This window comes from Nicotiana tabacum, unplaced genomic scaffold (assembly GCF_000715075.1).
Source record: "Nicotiana tabacum cultivar K326 unplaced genomic scaffold, ASM71507v2 Un00001, whole genome shotgun sequence".
In the NCBI taxonomy this organism is placed as follows: Eukaryota; Viridiplantae; Streptophyta; class Magnoliopsida; order Solanales; family Solanaceae; genus Nicotiana; species Nicotiana tabacum.
Genome location: NW_027438239.1, coordinates 2993221 through 3017101, shown reverse-complemented (window position 1 = coordinate 3017101; position 23881 = coordinate 2993221). Strand labels below are relative to the sequence as shown.

Genomic DNA, 23881 nt, shown 5'->3' with positions numbered 1-23881 from the left:
CTGAAGAAAATAATTTAAAACGAGTAATTAATAATGTGGGTATAAAAATAAAAATAAAAATTTCTTGATATGCTAAAAGTGATCAGTAAAAATGAAAATCTATTTTAGAATATTGAACAAGTAAAAGTGAACCGAGGGAGTATATATATGGACAAAAAATATGGACTTTAATCCGCTTTAATTGCCAACCAAATTAGTTGTTGCTAATTGAATGCCAATAGTGGAGTACTGGGTTTGGCTGGATATCCATTTATTTGTGTGTCTTTTCGGTACAGCCAAAATTAGTTTATTTAAGAGTTTGAGCCAATTTGAACGGCATATATAGAACATATATTGACCTATAAAAAAACTTATCAAAATAATTTTCTTGAATTTGATTTGTTTGATATAATAATAATAAGTAAAAATTTAGTAGATTGATTTGATGAAAAATGAAAATTGATTTTGAGCTGAATGCTTTGCCAATAATTTATTTGATTTAACCTCCTATTTTGACGTGAGTAATGTAATTCAATTCAATTTAACTCACCTAAAGTAGCTCAACTGTTCAAACTTTACATGCAATCATGTTATTTCAAGATTTTGATATAAGAATAATATAATTTTAGCTAATACTTTTTAATCAAATACTAAATATATTAACCTAATCCCGAACCAAATGGCACAAAATGTCATTATCGGTCGTAGGAAAAGTCAAACCAATAAAAACAGAAGCATATCAATATCATAGAAATGATCGTCCATGTAATCGTTAAACTGCCGCGCCCGCGTTTTGAGATTCTTGCGGAAGTCTTGAAATTCACAATTGGATAATCCAATCCAATCCAATACGATATCCATATATATTTCTACTATCCTACGCCTCTGTGCTTACTGTTCTCACCAATTTTCTTGGACCAATCTAAAGTAGTACTAGTTCTTAACCAATACAATTAAACTTGCGCTCACTGCGCACTTTATTATTAACCACTGCTCGGCGGCCGGCAACGAACTTTCATACTTGCTGATAGCATTTATTTTAAGCTTTGTGAATTCCGACGTCTGCGAGGTGTGAAAATAGATCAATTCTAGAAACTTCCGTAAAGATTTAAGCTTTTGAATTTTGATTTTCTCTTTTTTTATTTTCTAAGTGATGGTTGTGGTGAATTTTTGTTAGATTTAGAAATGGGGAAGAAACAAGTGATGTTGCCGGCGAGTGAAGTTGACTTGACAGCGGTGAAGTACATACCGGAAAAAATTCAAGGTTTAATTTCCATTTGATATTATACTAGTACTAGTATTTGATTGCCTTTTTAAAAAAATTATAATGTGCATTTTTTTTATTCAATTGCAGCTCCTCATTTGACTGGTGTCTGGTTCAAGTTTTTCTTGAAGCTGGTTGAAGCACCGGGTATTGGATCTTTGATTATGAATCACCTCAAGAATGAAAACAAATTTGATGAGGTTTAATTCGTAATTTGTTGTATTTATGTGCAATATTTATATACTTACTATTGTGAGTATGCATGAAATGGTTAATTAAAGACTGAAGAAGATATGTATTCATGATTGACAGAAGTTGAGATACACCGTCATACCGGAGACTCCTATGTTTAAACCCGAATTTCCTCCTCAAGGTTCACTCTTGCTCTAAGATATCCATTCTCTCTCTCTCTCTCTCTATATATATATCTATTTATCTATCTGAATTTAGATATTTCTGTTGGAACTTAGAAATGAAATAGAAATACGGTTCTTTTATCCTCCCTCGACATTGGTGGAATTAGACTCCAGTTTTCACATAAATGAGCTGCTTTACAAGTAATAATTAAAAGGACCAAAAAGAATGAGACCTAATTAAAACGGTCAATGTATTTTTTTGTTATTTCCTTTTAGTTGTACAATGTTCTCTTCATTGAAACAAATGCGACATTATGTGAATTTTCCTGTGCTAGTAGGATGTAGCAATTACATGGTGGATTAGTAGGTATGCGCAAGTTGTTCAGGACGCCGGCACGCTGCTGTTATAAAACTGTAAGGCAGTGCAGCAGTAACAAAATAGTGAGATCTTCCATAATCATATTGGTTATTATAAAACTTGTTAAAATTGTGTGATCTTGTTGAACATTTGCATTTCTTTCTTCCTAATCATGGAAGTTGGGGCTACTCTAATTGTAAGGCAGTCATCAGTAACAAAATAGTGAGATCTTCCATAATCATATCGGTGGTGATAAAACTTGTTAAAATTGATGGCATCAACATGGATGCAGAAGATGTATAGATGTGCATACACACACATGCGCGTGCGCGCACACATAGTAAAATAAAAATGTGGGACCTGTCATCAAATGTCCATGGTGACCTAGCCATGATACAGAAGTGCTGTATACTTGGCACTAATTCGGTTTGTATTTCCTGACTTTAGAGCCAGAACTTGCTGTTGTCGGCCTGGAAGAAGACGGAAAGCCTGAAGAGCGGGTTGAGCTAGCCTTAAAACATCTTCCAGAATATGATCCAGCTAGCAATTGGAGTGGCGATTCAACTGCATCATTCCGCTATTGGAAGATTCGTGATTATGCATATGCATACAGATCTAAGTTTACTACTCCATCTATGGCAAGGCACTTCTGTGGTTGATTGGTTTTGTTTCTTTTGTATAGTCTCTAGGATTAAAGAAGTTATTCCCTCTGTTACAGGTTGCAGAGCGCTTCATCTCAGCCATTGAGGAGTTCCATAATAAGAAGCCCCCATCACCACTGTTAATTTCTTTTGACCCAGACGAAGTGAGAAAGCAAGCTGCTGCTTCTACACAAAGATTTGAACAAGGTATTTCGATATTTACATGTTTCTAGTGCTGTATACATAGTCGAACTGTAAGTGAATAATACTCCATAATTTATATACTTGCAATCTATGCTTTGTCAGAATAATACTTTTCTGACTGGCAATTAAGCAGGGAATCCACTGTCAATCTTGGATGGGATTTTCATGGCAATCAAGGATGATATTGATTGCTATCCTCACCCTTCGAAGGGTATGTATTTTAGTTTTCATCTGCTGACCAAGCCCTATTGCCAGATTTAGTTATATACTTGATGCAAACAGGAGCAACGACATGGATGCATGAGGTTCGTGAGGTAAAGAAGGATGCTGTTTCTGTGTCGAGATTACGAAGTTGCGGTGCAATTTTGGTTGGAAAGGCAAACATGCATGAGTTGGGCATGGGTACCACTGGAAATAACGCAAACTATGGGTATGTGTTTCGTAGAAGCTACAAATGACAAAGATAAATTGTTCTCGGTGTTCATTATGTACTCTTTTTTGTAGAAAGTCTTTGTGTACGCGAAATGTTAAATTGCATTTGACCCTTTCTAAGGCAGTCCTCACTCCTCAGACATTTCCTTTCTTTTTTAACTGTAACACCAGCTTCATAGACTTCCTTTGCAGTATATCCTGAGGTGGGAAACTCAAGATCTGTACATTAATTGTTGTTGTGAACATAGTCTTTCTTCTCTACCCTATAACATTCCTAAGTTAAAAATATCTTTGTGACAGGACTACAAGAAACCCACATGATCCCGATAGGTATACAGGAGGGTCTTCTTCAGGCCCTGCAGCTATTGTGGCTTCAGGACTGTGTTCCGCTGCTTTGGGGACGGACGGAGGAGGTTGTACACCTACACCATGTCACACTCAAGAATCCACATATTCAATCTTCATAAAACCAGTATGTTTATTGATGCTTGATTTAATGTGTAAGGACAGGTTCAATTCGAATTCCTTCTTCCCTTTGTGGTGTTGTGGGCTTGAAGTCAACATATGGTCGAACTGACATGGAAGGGTGAGCTCGTCACACAGATGTACATGTGCCTTATGAACTGCATTTCTCCCTAGCAGATCTTCTAACTGTATAGCCATTATTCCTTTTCCTCTTTTTTCAACCATCATTTTCTCTTGCATTTACGTCTGTATCTTCATTTAGGAGCTTGTGGTTCATATATGCACGTGTAGACATTTGTTTACTTCGACCTTCTACATGTAGTGATATAGACCATCTGAATTGGATTGATTATCTCTCCAGATCGTTATATGAGTTAAGAGTTCATGCTTTTTCACAATAACCCTATTCTAGTACCTTGAAAGATGGTATTATGATCATCCGATCAAATGATGGTATTATGATCATATGTTATGCTGCTTTCGTCTTGCTACATTAATATCAATTCAAATCTTTATAACTCCAGTAAGGATACTTTTTGAGAAGCATTCTTTTGATGTAGCATCTCATAGGTTGCTTGCCTATGTAAAAGAGTGGAATATGAAACTTTATTTATCAAGAATGGAATATGAAGCTTTAGTTATCAGGGTAAAGAATTGAATATGAAACTTTATATATCCGCATACTTTTTAATAGTCTAAACATGCAAAGAAAATATGGATATGGAGCTAGAAATTACTGCTGGCTGATCGCAAGAATTCCTGCTGGGGTGCTTAGTTTTTAAAGGACTCAACTGAACTCAGTGAAGTTCCATAAGTTGTGACTGATTTTGGTGCTTATAGGGCTTAATGCACAATTTGAGTTCGGAAAAAAGCCTCCAAACATTTCAGACAAGGAATCAACACTCCAAACAATTAACAATGACACAACAAATCCATAGTGATTTTTCATAACTTGGAATCTCCACTAATAACTCCTTGTATCATAAAAAACAGAAGAAAGAAAGAAAGAAAGAAAGAAAGAAAGAAAGAAAGTATCCACTTGCAGCTGACTCTGGTGAACTGATTAGTGATTTCCACTTATGCACCACCTTTAGTAAATTTAATAAAATCAAACCTGTTATCTCTTGTACCTTCTTATTATAAGTCAGTTTTGGGTGCTTAGACATTCCTTCATGTCTTTATGGCGTTCTTAGTGGTTTCTTTTACATGTAAAGGGAGAAAAGTGTCTTTCCAAAATGGGGCAGATTCACCATAATACTCTTTTATTTATCCAGGTCACTGTGTGGCGCTGGAACAGTGGAAATTATCGGACCAATCGCTGCAACAGTTGAGGACACCATACTTGTGTAAGCTGTCATAAGTTTGAATAATGGAAATATGCTTAATCTTAAACTGTAGTTTTCTGCTTATTATTTGGACTACCAAATAAATGAAATTTATGTTGAAATTAGCTGGCCTACAAATCTGCTTGCCCCATCTACTAAGTGTGATGGTACAGGACAAACTAAGTGAATCTTTTTATTGAGGCAAGGAAATGAGAAAGATAGAGCTTTAAGGAGTATGTAAGTTGAAAATTCAAACTACAGATGGGGTAATGCTACACAGCTTTAAGAGTCTCTCCAACTAAAGCAATTTACTGTCAACAAACTACTACAATTTCATCCTAGACATCTTGATTTGTGCAATGCGCAAGACACACACTGAGGAAATGGGAAAGAAAAGAAAACAGTTATATGGTTTGATAAGGTAAAACCCACTCCCCAATCCCCTGCTCAGAAGTCAACAGTGGCCCTTTTTCACTTCATTTCCTTGATGACTCGAACTCCCAATCCCAATGCCGTGGTTGGTTCTCTTGCCACTGGAGCAACCTCACTTGTCAGGCGAAAAAGAAGACGCACTTTACACTACCATTAGGATGTAAATGACTCCTTTAAGTGTATTTCAAAAACACAGCTGAATTATCAAAAGAAAATAGGAAAAACTAACTCCTTTTCCTATAGATTCAAAGAAAGTAGGAATATTTAGATATTTTAGTCTGATGTTGTGTTTTGTCAAGTATGCCAGTGAACTTGTCAAGTTGAGTCTTCCTGGACTTGTTAATGTAGGTTTCATGTTCCACAGGACAAGTTCTTGATTTACTAGCTTTATTGATCTCACTTTTGTTTTAAATAAAATTAGAATCGAAGATTCTAGGAAATTGCAGTGATTTGAGCTTATCCATTACTTATCAGGTATGCAGCAATTTTGGGATCCTCTCCTGCTAATAGAATCTCTTTGAGACCGGTAATCAGTGAATTGTTAAAGAATGCTTAATTATCTTCTTTATTCTTAAACTCTGTATTTTGCTTGGCCATTCTGCTTTCCTCTTTTTCTTTATTATATTACTTCTTAAAGTACCCTTCCAGTAGACAGGATAACCTGAAACATCACATACAGGCTTAGAACATCTATTGAACACGCCAGGTTGCATTAATAAAGCTTTAAGAAGATGGATTCGACAATCCTCTTTCACTGGGAAAAAAAGGCAGTTCTGGAATGCTATTTCCTTTGTGCATTTTCTGGAATATTTGGTTCGAGAGGAAGGATAGTATATCAGCTGTAAAATGTAGATGTTTGATAAGTCTTTATCTATGGAGTAGGAGGAATACTGTAACTGACATAGAGACTCTGTTAGACTTATTGTATTCCTTTGACATATAGAAGGAAGGCATCTTTCTTCCTTCTCTGATGTACTTTTTTGTGTACCTCCTTGGTATTTTTCAATAAAACCTTTACCTTTTCATTGAAAACATCTAGGAGCTGTGTTCTTAGTTTATATCTCGGAAGAAGATTTTAGATTCATTAAGATATCACATTTATCTAATTGAGTTTGGACATCATTGTGGATCAGAGGTTCTGTTTCTTTAATTTAACCATCTTTCTCTATTTCTTTCAGACCCTCCCTTGTGTACCTGATTTCTCTTCACAAGAGAGCTCGCAATCTTTGGAATCACTGCGCCTTGGAAAATATACAGAGGTGAGTATACTTTTGTTTACTGAATTTATTTTTGGTTATATCTTTGATAAACTCATAGCAACCTCCTCTTGCAGTGGTTTAATGATGTATTCTCAGTTGATATTTCTGACAAGTGTGAGAATGTTCTTAGTCGACTATCTGAAGACCATGGATGCAAAGTAAGCCTACTTCTATTATTACATTCTTCATAGCTTTATCTTGGACTTTGGCACGTATATTTGCTAGCTTTTGGTTTAGGATTGGCGGAATTATTAGCATCAGTATTGTAAGTAACTATCATTTCTACATGTTTGTAAAATATTTCTAATCTTTTTCTTTATCTCATGGTTGAAGACGGTAGAGATTGTAATACCAGAGTTGCATGAGATGCGGACAGCTCATCTTGTTTCTATCGGGTCTGAATGTTTATGCAGTATGAATCCAGACTGTGAAGATGGGTACACACTCTAGCTTTTGATATTTTATACATCACATTGCTTCTTACTAGATCTCGATATCTTATTTGTTTCCTGATATTATCTTATAATTCTGTTTTCTTCCCTTTGTCTCCAGAAAAGGACCAAGATTGACATATGATACTCGCACCAATCTGGCACTTTTCCGTTCATTTACAGCAGCAGATTATGTTGCTGCTCAGCGACTTAGGTGAGATATATTGGTTTTCAAGCTACCTAACGTAAATCAATATAAATTTATAGCCTGTGTGGCCAAGCTTCTTCAAGGCCAAAAGCAGTTTTTTTTTTTCCAAAAATGTACTTTTTTTTTAATCCAAAGTTGAGGTGTTTGGCCAAGGTTCTAGGAAGAAAAAAAATTGCTTTTGAGTAGAAACAGAAACAATTTTTGAGAAGCAGAAAAAAGTAGTTTCTCCCTAACAACATTTTTTTGCTGCTTAGAATCAGTTTCTAAAAGCTTGGCCAAACACTAATTGCTGCTCAAAAGTGCTTTTCAAATTGATTAGCCAAACACAAATTGCTTTTTACCAAAAGTACTTTTTTGAAAAGCACTTTTCAAAATACGCTGATTTTAGAAACTTGGCCAAACAGGCTATTAGTCATGAATTTATTTTAGAATCGAACTGTGTTATGGTCTAGAATACTGTGGCATCTGAAATTACCGAAAATGTCAATACTTTTGCTTACGGTTGGATTTTGCACTTTGTTATTTGCCAAAACTTTTTAAGTTGATAACTTTGGAAACCTAAACAAGGATGTCGTTCAAAGAAGTCAGATACACTCCAAAACAAGCATGGCTTGGGAAGACATATGATGGAGTATTTAATATCTTGAAAGTAAATGTTTCATACAATCAGCATGGTGGGATGATGAATAGGAGAAATTGTTGACTGCTTAGGCCAAATATCTTCTAAGTTCTATACTGTTCACTGGTTATGTCTGTCTTCCTAACATACTGTTCACTAGTTATGCCTGCTCTTTTATGCTTTGCTTGCGCATATACTCTGTACTACTAATCCTTTCAATTAATATCATATGCATTTCTATTTTCTAACAGATGTAAGAAGAATGCAATCTTTGAGAAGTACAGATAATATGATTAAGACATAACTCTTCTCTGGGTTGTTGCAGGCGGAGGATAATGTATTTCCATATGGAGATTTTCAAGAAGGTGGATGTCATTGTGACACCTACAACCGGGTAGGTCAAGAGAAGCCTCCAAAATTTGCAGAATTATCTTTCATATCTTTCACCAAGGCTAATAGTATTCCAGTAAATAATGTATTTTCCCACCTTTTCATGTGCACGCATTTAATCACTCATCCCTAGCTTTTCAAACTATTTCCCTATTTGTTTTGTCATGCTCGTTTTTCGTTTTTCCCACTTCTTTTGATTGGTGGGACTTCTGTGCCTGAGATAATATTCTTAGCAATGAAGCGGTCACGTGACTGACTTGTTCACATAGATACCTAAAACATTAAATGGCAAGTCAAGGATGTGTAGGAAGGAGATTGGTTCATTGATTCATGTCAATTTTGATATATGACATCCTGAGATTGTGTGCATAGGCAGTTCATGGTTCTGTATATTCCTAAAACCATCTGTGAAACTTCTTTTTCAGCATGACAGCGCCCAGAATTCCACCAAGTGCTCTTAATGTTGGGGAGACTGATTTGCAAGTTTCAGGTTTTTTCCTACACTCGATCTGTTTCAAGATATTATCAACTATAGAGCTAGTAGAAATTTTCCTGCTGTTTTATCTACTATTTTCTTGGACAGCTTACTGTTTTGCAGTTTCAGGTTAGATTCGTATTTATGTATTCTTTTTTCAGGAAATCTTATGCGGTTTATTATAACAGCAAATCTTCTCGGACTTCCTGCAGTTTCTGTTCCTGTAAGTTATTTCTCCTCTATCCAGGGTGGTTAGTTGACCAATGGTCATTCAGGGATGGTACTCTCTTGAACCTCATGGATTGTTTCATTGGTTTACGGGAGGGGTTTGCGTGAAAATAGAAAAAAATGGTTCAAATTTGGCTTTATTCTCTCCACTTATCCCCAAAAAATGCTTTATCCTCCAGAAGCATATCAATCCATAATGTAGGATTTGTTTATCCCGTTCAGAATGAGGTGGGCCTAGTTTCACCTATTATAACAATGATGATAATCACCATCTCATAACCTGAGTTGCATGCTCAGGTTGGTTACGACAAGCAAGGGCTTCCCATAGGTATCCAACTCATTGGCCGACCCTGGTGTGAAGCTTCCATTTTGCGCTTGGCTGCTGCCATTGAGGTAATTGAGTGCGATCGTGATCATTCAAAGCTTGAAACAGTGATTCCTATGCAGAAATGACTTCAGTACCAACGTATTTTACTTCCTCTTTTTCAGGAAACTTGTGCTGAGCCCAAGAAGAAACCAGTGCAATTTTATGACATTTTGAAAGGGAACTAGAAATCAAGCTTATGGCCTTGGAAGCTCAGGATAATGGTAACACGAGTCATGAAGACGTGGATTTATTTATCAGGCTTTTGGTGATTTACAGAAACTTCTGTCTTTTTCCAAATGATGTTGAAACTGACTATACCGAGTTTGAGGTACCACTACCACATAATGAAATAATGATGATATTTCTCCAGCAGAAGTAACGGCCACCTCCCCCTTGTATTTCGTAGTGTTCCTCTTCAGCAAGTTTTGGCTAGTATCCTCAATAGAGCCATTGGAAAAGCAAACAGAACCCAAATACCGGTGAATGTCCATATGGTTCCATGAAGACTGTTAAGCTGATACGTATTCTCTGCTACGCTGAGTACTTAAATAGAAACCAATATTTGCGACTTTCTTCCTCTGCAACTTTCTCATCTGCAGCCTCATCCAATACATTAGCCCCAGAAGGCATGCAGTGAAATGTGTGCAAATCAAACAAAGAGTTTCAAAGCTGTAACTTACAAGCATAAGCAAAAATCATTTGGAAAAATGTACAGTATAACTGGGGCAAACTTGCTGATATGGTTTTTAGTAGTCCCCATTGCCTTAAATTCCAGATTGATCCTGTGTTTTGGACTTTTGGTAGGGCTTAAAAGAGGCAGAGAAAGAAATATTTAAGAGTATTCTCTTTTATAGATAAACAGTTGCATATCTCTTGTCTGCTTGATGATTATGGTGAGTTAAAAAGAAAGACCATGGGCAGCTTGCAACCCAGATAAAAACACAATGGTTTTTGCAAACTAACAACAAATAGCTAATCATTAATGCGAAATAGCAAGGTATCTGGACACAACTACTTGGAAGCAGTTTAAAATTAACAACAATAAGACAATGTTTTTATTAACTCTTTAACATGACTAGAGGTAATTTGACTTTTGAGTATTGACAACTAGTGATATTGACCAATCTAACCTATAAAACATGAATTTCATAATCGGAAAGTATATTTCTAGGATCATACTCCTATAAAACAGGTACCCCCTTGTCTTGTATAATGATATTTGACTATCCATGAATTTTAAGAAATAAAGATACACTTTTGAAACTAATAATCTAAAATAAGTTATAAATATTTTTATAGATTAATTTAGTGAGGGTAAAATGAATAATTATAAAAATGTTTTTTTTTTGGACATACTGAAAAGGAAATATCTTCTTTTATTTTTTCTGAAACTAAAATATCATTACATAAATTAGGAGGGAATTGGGAGGGAAGAAGTAGTTAGACTACAGTTTTATTTTTATTTTATTTTTACTTGTAAGAGTTTTTGACTAATATTATCCCTTATGTTTGAGGGTAGGTCTATTTTGGTCCCTCAAATATAACCCTGAGCATATTTAGTCCCTTAAGTATGCTAAAGTGGAGCACATTTAGTCTTACTGACATAATATGTTCAAAAACTAACGGTGTTACCCAACTCTGATTCATGAATCAAATCTTCTGCTCTGAAGCAAAACGTTTCTTCTCCTTTTATTGGATAACGCAAATTATCACTTTAATTCCTCATTTTTAGATAATGTTCTAAAATTTTGACCTTGAAAATATCCCCTTATGTGCCAATTTTCAATGAGAAAATGACACTGTATAGCCGCTGTAAAAATAATAGCCGAAAAAATGTATAAAATTTGTATATTTTTTTTGTATATATATACATTTAAAAATTTCAGTTGATTTTTCCAAAAAGAAAAGTTAAAATTTGAAAAAAATAGAGCTGTCGGGATCACTTCCAGGCATATTATTAAAGCAAACGAATAACCAGATTGTATTATCACTTTTAGCCAGTGCCAGAAACTATTTACATCTTGTAGCGGAAAAAGTCTATAAAATTTGTGTAATAAAAAATATATAAATTTTATATATTTTTTCGGCTATTATTTTTACAGTGGCTATACAGTGTCATTTTTTTATTAAAAACTGACACATAAGGGGCTATTTTCAAGGTCAAAATTTTAGAATATATTATCTAAAAATAAGGAATTAAAGTGATAATTTGCGTTATCCAATAAAATGAGAGGAAACTTTTTGTTTCAGATCAGAAGATTTGCTTCATGAATTAGAGTTTGATAACACCGTTAATTTTTAAATACATTGTGTTAGTAAGACTAAAGATGCTCCATTTTAGCATATTCAATGACTAAATATGCTCGGGGCTATATTTTAGGTACCCAATAACAAAAACTCAATAATATAGTATCGATTAACTCCTCATATTTTGAAATGGTTCATCTATGTCCCGTTTGATTCATGTTTGAAGGAGATCAGAAATGGCGTCCAAGTTTACCCCAAAGCTTTTCTCATGGCTTATTCTACCAACATTGTTACTCATTTCTCTCTACTCTTTATCTCTTCCTCTTTACACTCCCACTCCAAAACCCAAAATTCCCATCTCATCCTCTTGTAATCTCTTCAAAGGCAAGTGGATCAGCGACCCGAATCGCAAACCCATTTACGATGAGTCCTGCCCGTTTCACAGGAACGCCTGGAACTGCCTCAGAAACCAAAGGGAAAACATGGGTCGGATCAATTCATGGAAATGGGTACCCGACAAGTGTGATTTGGCTCGGATCGATCCGGTTGAGTTCTTGAGTTTAATGAGGAACAAGAATATTGGGTTTGTTGGGGATTCGTTGAATGAGAATTTCTTGGTTTCGTTTTTGTGTATACTAAGAGTAGCTGATTCTGGTGCAAAGAAATGGAAGAGAAAGGGGGCTTGGAGAGGAGCTTATTTTCCGAAGTTTAATGTTACTGTGGCTTATCATCGTGCTGTTTTGCTCGCGAAATATGAGTGAGTACATTGCTTTTTTCTTTTACCTTGTTTTGATTTTGCACTATATTGCTTGGCCTGTTGTTGTATACTGTGTTGTTTCGTAGCAAGTGAAAAAAGATAAGGCTTTTATTCCATTGTCTTGTCAATTAACAATTTGTCACTCCCTTTCTCCCAATTTATGTGACACTCCTTTTTTTCAGTCTGTTCCAATTTAGTAGCAAGTGCAAAGATTAACCTTACTTGCTCATTACTGATTGAATAAGGTGGCAGCCAAAACAACTTGATGACTCCAACCAAGATGGATTGAAGGGAAGATATCGAGTAGATGTCGATATTCCAGCAGATGATTGGGCTCATATTGGTTCCTTTTATGATGTTTTAGTCTTCAACACTGGTCATTGGTAATTTCATGTGCCTTCTTGCTGTTTTAGCACATAAGCTGATATGTCTATCACTTCTTCCATCCAAAATGAACGACCACTTTTCTTTCTCTGTTATTTTTAAAAAATTGTCATTTTTGTTTGAAGTTCTCTTACATAAGATGTAAGGAAATTGAATAAAGCATCTGGATGACAGACGGTTGTTGGGCGAAAACATTAACATCAACTACCTACCCATTGCGAACACCTCACCCGCTATGGATGGAATCTTCAGCCACCTTTGGAGCTAACCATCTACCTGCACCACTGTTTTTTTTAGAATGGTAACATTCTACCTGTACCTCTATTGAAACTCGAAAAGTACTAAAACTTAATTCAAACACATAAAGGTCTGAGCTCGTATCTATCTTCTACGGCATCGTTAATCCTAGAAAAAGAAATTATAGATTAATGTGTTACCAGAAAACAAAAATCTTCCATATTAAGTGAATAATGTACATGTTTTTTAAGTGGAAGGTGTTATCTTGCTTCTTTTGGGTGTGAGTGTACCAGAGGAAATTGAAGTGCCGATGGAGGATGAGCTAGGTAGATCAGCTGGTAATTTGTGTTGTGCAGCAACTTTGCATTGTTAATGATTCCAATTGTGTTTGTTCAATATTCAAAGCAAGTTCTATATTCACTGCGCGGGCTACTCTTGAGAATAAGCCGACTAAAAGACTTCAATATGAGTTTTTCTCTGTCTCTAGACACGTATTGGTCCACATCTAGTTTCGGAATAATGATGGATCAATTTTTGGGTTCTTTACTTTTTCTTGTTGTTGTGTGTGTGTGTGTGTGTTTGTGGGGGGGGGGGGGGGCATCATAGCTGTGACATCAAGCCCGTCAAGTCTAGTTTCCGACGGTCCAAGCCGTTCATCATTTGGACATTCCTACGAAAAGTTATGGACGTTTGGTTTCTGTATTCCTGGCATGACATTTCAAATTGTTTTACCGAATCTAGTTATTAAGAACATATTATCTGACTTCTTCGTTTTTAATGTTCATTGATATCTTCCAGGTGGGGCTTTGACAAATTCCCTAAAGAGACGCCTCTTGTTTTTTATAAGGCAGGGCAACCGATTCAACCTCCCTTAGAGATGTTTGATGGGCTTAAGATTGTTCTCGAGAATATGATTGCCTACATAGAAAAAGAATTACCAGAGAAAACACGTAAATTTTGGCGCTTGCAATCGCCAAGACACTTTCACGGGGGTGATTGGAATCAAAATGGTAGTTGCACATTGGACGAACCCCTTGATGAACTTCAGGTATGCAAGTGTAGCACATTCTGGTTAATTTGAGATTTCCACTTTTCAAGGTTGTCAATTCGTTTAGTTACCAGTAGAAATGTCCCTTGTGTATGAGAGTGCAGACATTATACATTTACTTCAGTTTTCAATTTACATTTGGCAGCACTATTTCTTGGCTCATAATGTTAAGAATCAGGCCTAGGGGCATTTGATCCCTAAAATTCTTTCTAGAACCACTAAGTTTAAAAAAGTTTAGGTACTAGTGTGCTTTGAAATTATCACTTGAAAAATGCAAATTATCATCCCAAAAAAGAATCACTTCAAAATGCATAGCTTAGCCCCTAACTTAATGCAAGGAAAGTTGATAGATGTGGTTAATTTTGATAAAGAGTTGGCATTTAGTGAGGATTTGCTACCTGATCTCTTATAGCTCATTTAGAAAGCTTATTTTCGCTGACAATTCATACAGAATTTTGAAACTTAATCTGTTTGATATCTGACTCCCTTCAATTAAGTGCTTTTCGTTCTATATTTACTGTTTCTGCGGCAATTAGGTTTCCTATATACTTTTGCTGACAAATTGTAGCGACTTATTATGCGCTAGAAAATTAATAATAGTAAGTAGTGACAGGTTTTTTTCTGAAGAAAATTTTACTGATACCTGAACAGCTTGACCTGTGGTTTGATCCCAGATATGATGGGGTTAACAAAGAAGCAAGGCGACTAAATCATCTCATCGAAGAGGTTCTACAAGGCTCAAATATCAGAATCCTCGATCTGACTCACTTGAGCGAGTTCAGGGCAGATGCCCATCCTGCAATTTGGTTGGGGAAAAAGGACGCTGTGGCTGTCTGGGGTCAGGACTGTATGCACTGGTGCCTTCCTGGTGTTCCAGATACATGGGTTGATATTCTGGCCCAGCTCATCAATCATTATATTTTGGAGACAGGGTAATCATTGATTCGTTGTGGATGGTTGCAAAGGTTTCTTGAATTATTTGCAGCTGAGCTCATAATAGATCAAAGAATCCGGGCTCATATTTTTGACACCTATTACAAACTTGCTGATCTGAAGGAGGTGGTAGAACCAGTTCACTAATTTCTGTTCATTTATATTCTTTCTAGCACCTTTGATGCTGTATAGCCTTGTTCATGTTCTTTGGTTTGCGATGGTTTTCTTGCGAGGAAAAATGGAGGCAGCAGATGATTGATTGTAAACAAAAAGGCCTAGAGTTCATACTCTATGAATTATTATTTGTCCTTTCACATTATACCTCAGGAGGATTTGTTCCCCATTTTGAAACTTTGTAGAACATGTATCATCATTTTTATAAATAGTTTTCTTCTTTGTTTCCATTCAGGTGTACTCTCTTCTTTTTCAGTCTTTGTGTTTTGGGGTGGAGGATGTAAATGAACTCATGGAACAAAAAATGATAAACTCGCAAATGCAGTGAAAGGGGCTAGAGATGTGTTAAGAGTGAGTTATAAAAAGCTTCTGTTCAAGTAACACGTTTTATGCTAATCAAAGAAATATCCTTAATCCTTTTTTCCCCAAGCAGGAACTATTCTTTTCCTGGAAATGGTTTTAATTTCTGGCCAATTCCCAATTAGTGTTCATCTTCATTAAAAATATTTAACTACATTTTTTATCATATAAAATGTTGTGCGAATTATCTCTTTTCCTTTTTTGCAATAAAATTGGTTTGCTATTATAAGTACTCCATAATGCACACATGTTTCCTCAAGAAATAAATCTGTAATACCTGTCCCTTCTAGTATTCTACGGTACACTTGCCTTAACAATAGGGGTTGGTCAAATGGTTTGCGTCCTTCACCTACAACCTCAGAATTATCAAAGGAGCAATAACTCCGACAAAATGAGATCAAAGTAAAACCAAAGGAGATGAGAATAAAAAAAATAAAAAAAGATCCACTCACCTTTTTAAATCTATTTCAAAACTATTAAAACCTTTATTTGGAAGCTCTTTAATATTGATATTTTCATTTTGTTCTATAATATTTAAGTAGTGATGGATAGAGTTGTCCATACTTGTTCTGGTTGGAGGTAATATGTACATATCTCGTATCCCATAGAATAATCGAGATTAATGCAAACGGCCAGAGACCACATCATAAAAGTTGTGCTATAGGCTAATATAATACTCCATTTGTTTCAATTTACGTGTCATACTTTCTTTTTTTATGAACAATTCAATTTTAAACTTCTTGTTTGACCTTTAATAAAATAATTTAAAGTCAAACAAATATTTATGATTTGTTCTAGATCACAAATTCAAAAGATTTTTTCCCTGAAATTTCGTGTTAAATTAAACGGAAAAGGGTCAACAATGCCCCTAACGTATTGAAAATGGTTCAAAAATACCCTCTGTTAACCTTTTGGTCCGCAAATGCCCCTAACGTTTGTTTTTGGGCTCAAACTTACCACTATATCTAACAAAACTAACCTGGTCAATTTTTTGACTTTAATTTCGCCATGTGGCATTTTCTTAACCCGCCACGTGTATTATTTTTATTAAATAAAACCCACATGTATCTTTTAAAATATCCAACGACACTGACCCGCTCCTATATATTTGGACGGTCGGCTAAAAATAATTATATTCGCTAGTTAAATATAAAAAAAATATACATTAATTATATATAAAAATATATATTATTATACATTAATATTTTAATATATATTTACATGATATTATTTTTAGGAAAAATTATACAGTGTAGTTTTTTCTATTAATTATGATCTATAACTCGAATTTATTAAGCAAATCTGACAATGGAACGGTAGTTTTTGTTAATATTTTAGCTCTATCGTTATATATTAAAACACTATTAGTTCCCATTGAAAAGATCATGTGAAGTCCATTAATATGCTAAGCAGTTGGATATGTATATAATTAAAGGTTTTAAAGAATACCTTTCCATCTATTTCTTTGCTTCTCCTTTAGAATCATATAAATAGAATATTATCATTTTTATGTTTGTAAATTAAAATTTATATTTGTTAAACTTGTTAAGATTTACAAAATTTGAAGGGAAAACTATACCGTATAATTTCTCCTAAAAATAATATCATGTAAAATATATATTAAAATATTAATGTATAATATACATATTTATATATATAATCAATGTATATTTTTTATATATTTAACTAGCGAATATAATTATTTTTAACCGACCGTCTAAATATATAAGAGCGAGTCAGGGTCGTTGGATATTTTAAAAGATACATGTGGGTTTTATTTAATACAAATAATATACCTAGCGGGTTAAAAAAAATGCCATATGACGAAGTTAAAGTCAAAAAATTGACCAGGTTAGTTATGTTAGATATAGGGGTAAGTTTGAGTCAAAAAACAAACGTTATGAGTATTTGCAGACTAAAAAGTTAACGGAGTATATTTTTGAGTCATTTTCAATACGTCAAAAGTATTGTTGGTCGTTTTCCGTAAATTAAATATGGCCACATAAATTGTGACTTACGAAGTACATTCAAGACTAGGTGCACATAGTAGAGAGCCCCAACAATTAACTCATAAAGAAACCCTTTAAATTCCAATACAAAAACTTAAACCTAAATCCCTCTTTCCATGGCTTTAAGAATTCATCTTCTTTATCCAAACTATTTCCCTTCACAATCCACAAAGACCCAAATCAATTGTGTTCCCTCCATATATCCCCTCAAAAATCCACACAAATTTCCGAAAATCTCATGTACCAACAACAACGACATGAGCGATTTAGAGCTGGCCTTAGATTTTGCAACAGAGGTTGATAAAATAAACACCCAGATGTTACAGAAACAGGAGGCACTGAAGAAAAGCAGAGACCTATTGTTTTCGGAATTTTGCAACTACACGGGCTTGAAATCGGAGGAAATGAAGAAGAAATGGAAGAGATTAAGTGAAGAGGAGAAATGGGTTTTGGTTAAAGGTTTTGTGTTAGAATGGGCTGCTCATTTTCATCCCTTGTCTGCTAGGTCTGTTAAAGATTTGGTTGATGAATACTTGGTCGAAAATACTCCTGAGTCCACTTCTGCTTTTTTCCCTGGTCTCAAAAAATTGATTGGATTTTCACAGGATGATAATTAATAGTAGAACCAATTTCAGTTTCTGTTGTTGATTTTAGCTAATTTTTGTTGTAGTTTGAAGATTCGATACAAAGTACCAACACCCATATCGAACTGTTCAGGCAAAAAGAATAAATAACTAAAATAAGTAAATAGCCATTAATCTACTTTTAAGTTTGTTCTTTTCAACGGTATGAAGAAATTGAATGAAATACGACTGCGACTGTGAGCTGATCCAAAGATTTATATAATTTGAATTGATACAAAAGATAAATATAATCCAAAGGCGGATTCATGATATAAACTTTATGAGTTTAGCTTCGTGATTTTATCACAACTCTGAGATTTATATGGTGACTCTTTGATTTATATGGGGAACTTTTGTAATAAATATACAGGATTTGAGTGAAAGATGAACTCTAAGGTTTCACACTAGACTAGATTCCCACAGTTCAGTTCTCAATTAATTTGGAATTGAAGTTGATTGAACTTTTTTCTTAATTAATCTAGATCAAACCTTACGAAGAGACTTATCATCCATCAATTATCAACATTAATAACTTCTAAAAAACGTAATATCTCTACTAATTAAACTAGGGGTGGATGTTCGGGCAGTTCGGATTGAATATGAAATTGCGGTTTGGATTTTTGGTTTTCGGATTGAAAAAATTATATTCCAAATCCAATCCAAATAATTTCGGATTGGATCGGATTATTTAAGTTCGGTTTCGGATTAATCGAATTGGATTTTTTGGATTTTCGGTTCTGACTTTAAAGCCTATAAGTTGAGCATATAGAAAACACTCGACATAAAAATAATCATTTAAATGAAGTAGAAAGATGGTAATCAAAAGATGCTTTAGTTTTTGATATCTTCTCGACTGTATATAATGCCTCTTCAAGAAAAAGGTCTCGGATATGCAATACATCACATTGATTTAAATTATACTATTATAAATTAAAAGATTAACTGGGAAAGGTGACCTCAAAATTCAATCTTTAGTCAATTTCGGACTTGACTCTTTAGTGTTTACAAACGCACGTAAGGTGTGGCTTTGTGGGTGAGACGTGAGAGAAAAGAAAACCCTATATTATATTTGATTTAGTAGAGAATCCCATATTGGACTTAGTAATTTGTATTGAATATATGGACTAATGTTTAATGGGCATGATTTAGACTTATTAGTATTAAGTATGTATATGGGTAATGCCGTAATGAGCTAATGTCTAACTAGTAAGGCTAAATATAAGGTAAAAAAAATTCGGATTTTCGGATATCCGAAATTTTGAAGTCCCAAATCCAAAATTTTTAAAAATAAAATCCGAACTCCAATCCATAATCCAAAAATCCAAAAAAATCAGATTTCGAATTTGCCCAAACTATGTCCACCCCTAAACTAAACACGCAAAGAAGGCAAGCGAAATTAACTTCTCTGACGCTTTCTTTGTGTTTTCATGATATCCTGCTAGACAGGAATCTTGCAATATCATAACTATAAGAAAATTAGACAATACTATGATTTAAATTATTATGCACTTCTAGCCACCTTAACCACTAGTAACTCATGCATGGTTCAATATTCTTAACACGGGATTATTATGTTGTCTGTACCCTGCTGGTGCAGAAACTATATTGTAAAAACAAATAAAGGATGAGCCAACTGACAAAGGGAAAGACACAATAATGAAAGCAAAAAGAAGCAGAGAGAGTGAGCGAGAAGCTTCACAAAACCCTCATGAACTTGATATATGAGTACTCATCAGGATTCAACAGATATCTGGATATACTTTTTATGGAACAAATGAGTAACAAATACAACTGCAACTGTAAAACAAACTTTCTCACAATCGGAGGGAATCCCTCGTGGTAATAATGGGGCTACCTCAAGCCTAGAAAAAAATTCATAATGTCCCGGAATCTAACTCGTGGCCACTAGATCAATTATTCTTCTAATTTGATACAGCTAAGACTAGCAAACCCTCCCAGAAAACATGGATCTGAGACCATGATCATATTCAATTGAACCCTCCCAGTTGACTTCCCAGTTGAACCCTCCCAGTTGACCTTTTTGTGAGGGAAAAATAATTAAAAAATTCTGAATGGCAAAGGAACCTCAAGAAGATTGCTTTTGATTTTGCTCTATCTTCGCTCGTAACTTCTCTTCCAATACAGAAATCTCTGTATCAAGACCAAATATTCTGTTAAGGGCATGCATGTTTTCAAGGATCTCACTCAAAGTTCTGTTTTCAGTTCCATCACATTTCAGATGCTGCATTGGTCCATGTAGCAGCTTGTTCACTATCCCTAGACTGAGATCATAGATAGCCTTCTTCTTGTTTTTGGGGAGATCATCACCCATCTTAGACAAACACTTGTCAACCTCAGCAGCCCTAATTCTTTCAGCATATGCCCTGAGCTTTTTGATAGTTGGAACCGTCTCGAGGGAGTCTTTACGGGCTTCAAATTGTTTCACTTCCTCGGCAATGATGGCCTGAGCTTCCATTTTCTTCCGCAACCGATCCTCCTTATTTGCTTCCACAACCTCTTTAAGATCGTCCACATTGTAAACTTGTGCACCTTTGAGTTCTGAGACACAAGGCTCCACATTCCGAGGAACAGAAATATCGATAAATAGCCTCTGTCCCCCAAATTCAGAGTTCACATCAGGAAGTGCTTGAACACTCTCCTTTACAAATAAAGGAGCTTCTGAAGCAGTGCAGGTGAATACTACATCAGCCTGAGCAGCACATGATGACATTTCTGAGAGAGGTTTGTATATTATTTCAGCATCCTTCAACTCCTCACGGATGGCAGCAACTCTGTCCTCGGTCCTGTTAACTACAACCATCTTTTTACACCCTTTAGCAACCAAATGTTTGATCACAAGCTTTCCCATCTTCCCTGCTCCAACTACTAACACGCGGGCAGTAGAAGAAGAATACTCCGGAAGTTTCAGCAAAGCAAGCTCCACTGCAGCTGAACTTACTGATACTGATCCGCTGGAAATATTGGTCTCAGTCCTAACCCTCTTTCCGGCTGTGATTGAATGCTTAAATAGCTCACTTATTTTCCTACCAAAGCCAGGGACGCCCTGTCCATTCTTAACAACCTGCTTGACCTGTGCAAGAATTTGTCCTTCTCCTAGGACTAGGGAATCTAGCCCAGCAGCTACTTCAAACAGGTGTTGTGTGGCATCTTGATTGTATAGCAAAAACCGGTGTTGGCAAAGCTCTGTAACTGGAACTCCACTAAACTGCCAATCAAAAATATTTGTGTCAAAAAGATTTGCTTGATAAAGTACAACAAGAACTGTAGCTTATGGCTTTATTTCATTGAAAATTGTGCTTTAAGTAGTTAGACATTTGCAAAGATATTTGTGAGCAAGGGAGCCAAAGCACTGTAAATTAAATCCAATTCCTTCTTAAATGTAGAAATACAGTGTATTTTATGGCATAGCAACGCCAAATCTTTTGTTTATTCTTAAGTGTATCTTTCATTATGGAGAATATACAAAGTAATTCCTAAACCTTTGAAACCAGCAAGAATTTGTTCATAACCGACCACAAGACACACAGGCTAGATGATGCACATTAGAGTAGACTGCGGTTTTATATCAGCAATAGTGTTGCTAGTTTATCACATGGATTAAGATGTGAGACAACAAAAGAAAACATTATGCAGATAATGATGATTGAAGAAAATTTTACCTTAGACATCCATTCAGTCACTTCTTTAATTCCACGATTTTGGGCCAGCGCCACAACATATATTTCGATTCTGTTACAAGTACTCAATACAGCAGCTTCCTCTATATGATTCAAGGAACATAGTTCACGAATTGCTTGAGGCCACTGTGCTTCTGGAATGGCGACTTTCTCCCGCACTTCAACTGGTGCTGTGTGAATGTTAAGTCCAATAACCATGATGCTGCTGCTACTCTTTGTATATCCTGGTCCAGAAAAAATTGCTAATGTTTAGACGAAAATTCTAACCTTCTAAAGCCATCTTAAGTGAACTTCTCATCACCGTACAATATTCAATCAATCAACTACGTCTATATCTTAAATAACGCTATGTTTACACAAGCCATCAAGCTACTACAACCTATCACAACCTCAAATCAATTCAATCAAAGACGCACATTTAAATTTTAAAAATATATATATATATATCCTAGATGTCTAGCTAAACTAGTATTTCTGGAGACATATTAACTCAGTCTTAACGCTAACAAGAATAGTCTAGTCTAGATTATTAATTCCTATGTCTAACTAAATGAGTAAACAAATAATTAAAAAGAAAAGGCTTGAGAAGGATGCTTACTATCAGCAGCAGATGTTTTCAGAAGCTCCAAAGCTGAAAGACTCGATGCTTTAGATTCCTTTTCACCATTATTAACCACCGAGTTCGAAGCAACCTCACATCTAGGGGTAAACGAATGCGATTTTGTCAAATAAACCAACGGCTTAATTCTTCGACCGTTTCCTAAAAATCTAACTTGATGACGGAAACAATCCACAGAAGGAGAAAAAGACGAAGAACAAGACGTAGAACTTAAATTATCAGAATGAAAACTGTCACCTGCAAAAGAGGTCGCAAAGCCACTCGCTACCGCCATTGAAACGCAAGTTTGAGAAACAATAGCGGCTATTGCGAGAGAACTCCGAAACCCAGATTTGATATTGAGATTCAGAGCAGGTGACAGAGAAGAATGGGTTTGGTATAAAAAATTTGGTGAATATAATTGGGTATTTGGTGGCAAATGTTTGACCGAATCGATAGATGATGGTTGAATTGTAAGACAGTGGTTGGGGATTATTGACTATTACGGCTCCTATTTATAGTTGTGGGGTTTTTGGTTATTCCATTTACGCGTTGGTTCCACACTCCTAATTCTCATAGGAAATGGTCCAAACGTGAGACTTGCCACTCCATTTAGGAATGTGAGAACTGAGAATAATGTAAACGTTGTATACCCTTTTTGACTTTGATTTGGAATTGGTTGCCCTACTGTATTAGATTTCATCGTGCGTAATTAGAGTTATAATTTGGCTATTTAATAACTTGAATACTCTTTTTTGTTCATTATCAAATATTTATTCAAATCCAATAATTATTTGTCTTTTTATAAGTATGTGTTTGGACATAACAATTGTAATTTATTATAAAAAAATAATTTATAATTAAATTAAAAAATAATATTTAAAATTTAAAATTTAAAATTACGTTTGAATATACATTTCACTTTGTGAATTTGAAAAACTTTTTTCTGAAAAAACTTGAAAAAGTGGGTTTTCCTCTTCCGGGCATGAGTTGACAGATGATGATCATAACTTCAGCGGTTTGAATTTGAATAAAGAATTACCAAATTCCTTTTAAAATGATATTAGTAAATACAAAAGTTACTTTTTGTTGAATCATCCGATATTAAATCCACTGGTCCGATTTATTCGGATTCCCATCGTAGGAAGTCTGGTACACATACCAAAAAGGAATTGGAATTTTTTTTTCATATATACACAAAATTAGAAAAATATTTCCGGTTTAGCTAGGTTTTCATATTTATAAAATACTACTAGAATCTTTTACAAAATACATATGAATTCGGTCATACGCTATAATTTATATACAATTTGAATATAATTTTTTATTGTACATAATCTCGTCAAAAACTACAATTTACATACAACTTATATAAAATCT

At 35.0% G+C, this 23881-nt stretch overlaps 4 protein-coding genes across 5 annotated transcripts; 3 read left to right on the top strand and 1 right to left on the bottom strand.

The window, feature by feature from the left end:
• The first annotated feature begins 734 nt into the window (after positions 1 to 734).
• On the top strand, positions 735 to 10300 carry LOC107824184 (fatty acid amide hydrolase-like). The gene is made up of 21 exons (XM_016650929.2): positions 735 to 1048; positions 1157 to 1243; positions 1334 to 1443; positions 1556 to 1616; positions 2405 to 2595; positions 2676 to 2805; positions 2936 to 3013; positions 3085 to 3232; positions 3535 to 3647; positions 3745 to 3820; positions 4974 to 5045; positions 5931 to 5982; positions 6635 to 6715; positions 6790 to 6873; positions 7049 to 7152; positions 7268 to 7360; positions 8299 to 8367; positions 8789 to 8853; positions 9000 to 9061; positions 9364 to 9459; positions 9556 to 10300. Exons 2-21 carry the CDS (start codon positions 1165 to 1167, stop codon positions 9616 to 9618), a joined length of 1827 nt encoding a protein of 608 aa, XP_016506415.1. The 5' UTR covers positions 735 to 1048; positions 1157 to 1164; the 3' UTR covers positions 9619 to 10300.
• A 1553-nt stretch (positions 10301 to 11853) lies between these two features.
• On the top strand, positions 11854 to 15443 carry LOC107793689 (protein trichome birefringence-like 12). 2 transcript variants are annotated; one of them, XM_075248572.1, is made up of 4 exons: positions 11857 to 12437; positions 12683 to 12820; positions 13857 to 14106; positions 14758 to 15443. In XM_075248572.1, exons 1-4 carry the CDS (start codon positions 11917 to 11919, stop codon positions 15040 to 15042), a joined length of 1194 nt encoding a protein of 397 aa, XP_075104673.1. In that variant the 5' UTR covers positions 11857 to 11916; the 3' UTR covers positions 15043 to 15443. The 2 variants fall into 2 exon arrangements, with proteins under 2 accessions (XP_075104675.1, XP_075104673.1); XM_075248574.1 differs by lacking the exon at positions 12683 to 12820 and having other exon boundaries at positions 11854 to 12437.
• Positions 15444 to 17839: 2396 nt separating this feature from the next.
• On the top strand, positions 17840 to 18199 carry LOC107793688 (uncharacterized). The gene has a single exon (XM_016616078.1). It carries the CDS (start codon positions 17840 to 17842, stop codon positions 18197 to 18199), a length of 360 nt encoding a protein of 119 aa, XP_016471564.1.
• A 1663-nt stretch (positions 18200 to 19862) lies between these two features.
• LOC107793690 (glutamyl-tRNA reductase 1, chloroplastic-like) lies at positions 19863 to 22993 on the bottom strand. Its single transcript, XM_016616080.2, has 3 exons — positions 22502 to 22993; positions 21886 to 22127; positions 19863 to 21431 (listed from the first exon to the last, which is right to left on the bottom strand). Exons 1-3 carry the CDS (start codon positions 22794 to 22796, stop codon positions 20292 to 20294), a joined length of 1677 nt encoding a protein of 558 aa, XP_016471566.2. The 5' UTR covers positions 22797 to 22993; the 3' UTR covers positions 19863 to 20291.
• Between the last annotated feature and the right edge of the window lie 888 nt (positions 22994 to 23881).

Bases quoted from the DNA above. Each gene is read 5' to 3' on its own strand.
- LOC107824184 (XM_016650929.2), top strand. From the start codon at position 1,165: ATGGGGAAGAAACAAGTGATGTTGCCGGCGAGTGAAGTTGACTTGACA. The intron at 8,854-8,999 runs GTTTTTTCCTAC...TTCTTTTTTCAG, and splicing joins GACTGATTTGCAAGTTTCAG to GAAATCTTATGCGGTTTATT. The intron at 9,062-9,363 runs GTAAGTTATTTC...TTGCATGCTCAG, and splicing joins TTCCTGCAGTTTCTGTTCCT to GTTGGTTACGACAAGCAAGG.
- LOC107793689 (XM_075248572.1), top strand. From the start codon at position 11,917: ATGGCGTCCAAGTTTACCCCAAAGCTTTTCTCATGGCTTATTCTACCA. The intron at 12,438-12,682 runs GTGAGTACATTG...TGATTGAATAAG, and splicing joins GTTTTGCTCGCGAAATATGA to GTGGCAGCCAAAACAACTTG. The intron at 14,107-14,757 runs GTATGCAAGTGT...ATACCTGAACAG, and splicing joins AACCCCTTGATGAACTTCAG to CTTGACCTGTGGTTTGATCC.
- LOC107793688 (XM_016616078.1), top strand. From the start codon at position 17,840: ATGAGCGATTTAGAGCTGGCCTTAGATTTTGCAACAGAGGTTGATAAA.
- LOC107793690 (XM_016616080.2), bottom strand. From the start codon at position 22,796: ATGGCGGTAGCGAGTGGCTTTGCGACCTCTTTTGCAGGTGACAGTTTT. The intron at 22,128-22,501 runs GTAAGCATCCTT...TTTCTGGACCAG, and splicing joins GAAAACATCTGCTGCTGATA to GATATACAAAGAGTAGCAGC. The intron at 21,432-21,885 runs GTAAAATTTTCT...TTTGATTGGCAG, and splicing joins TGACTGAATGGATGTCTAAG to TTTAGTGGAGTTCCAGTTAC.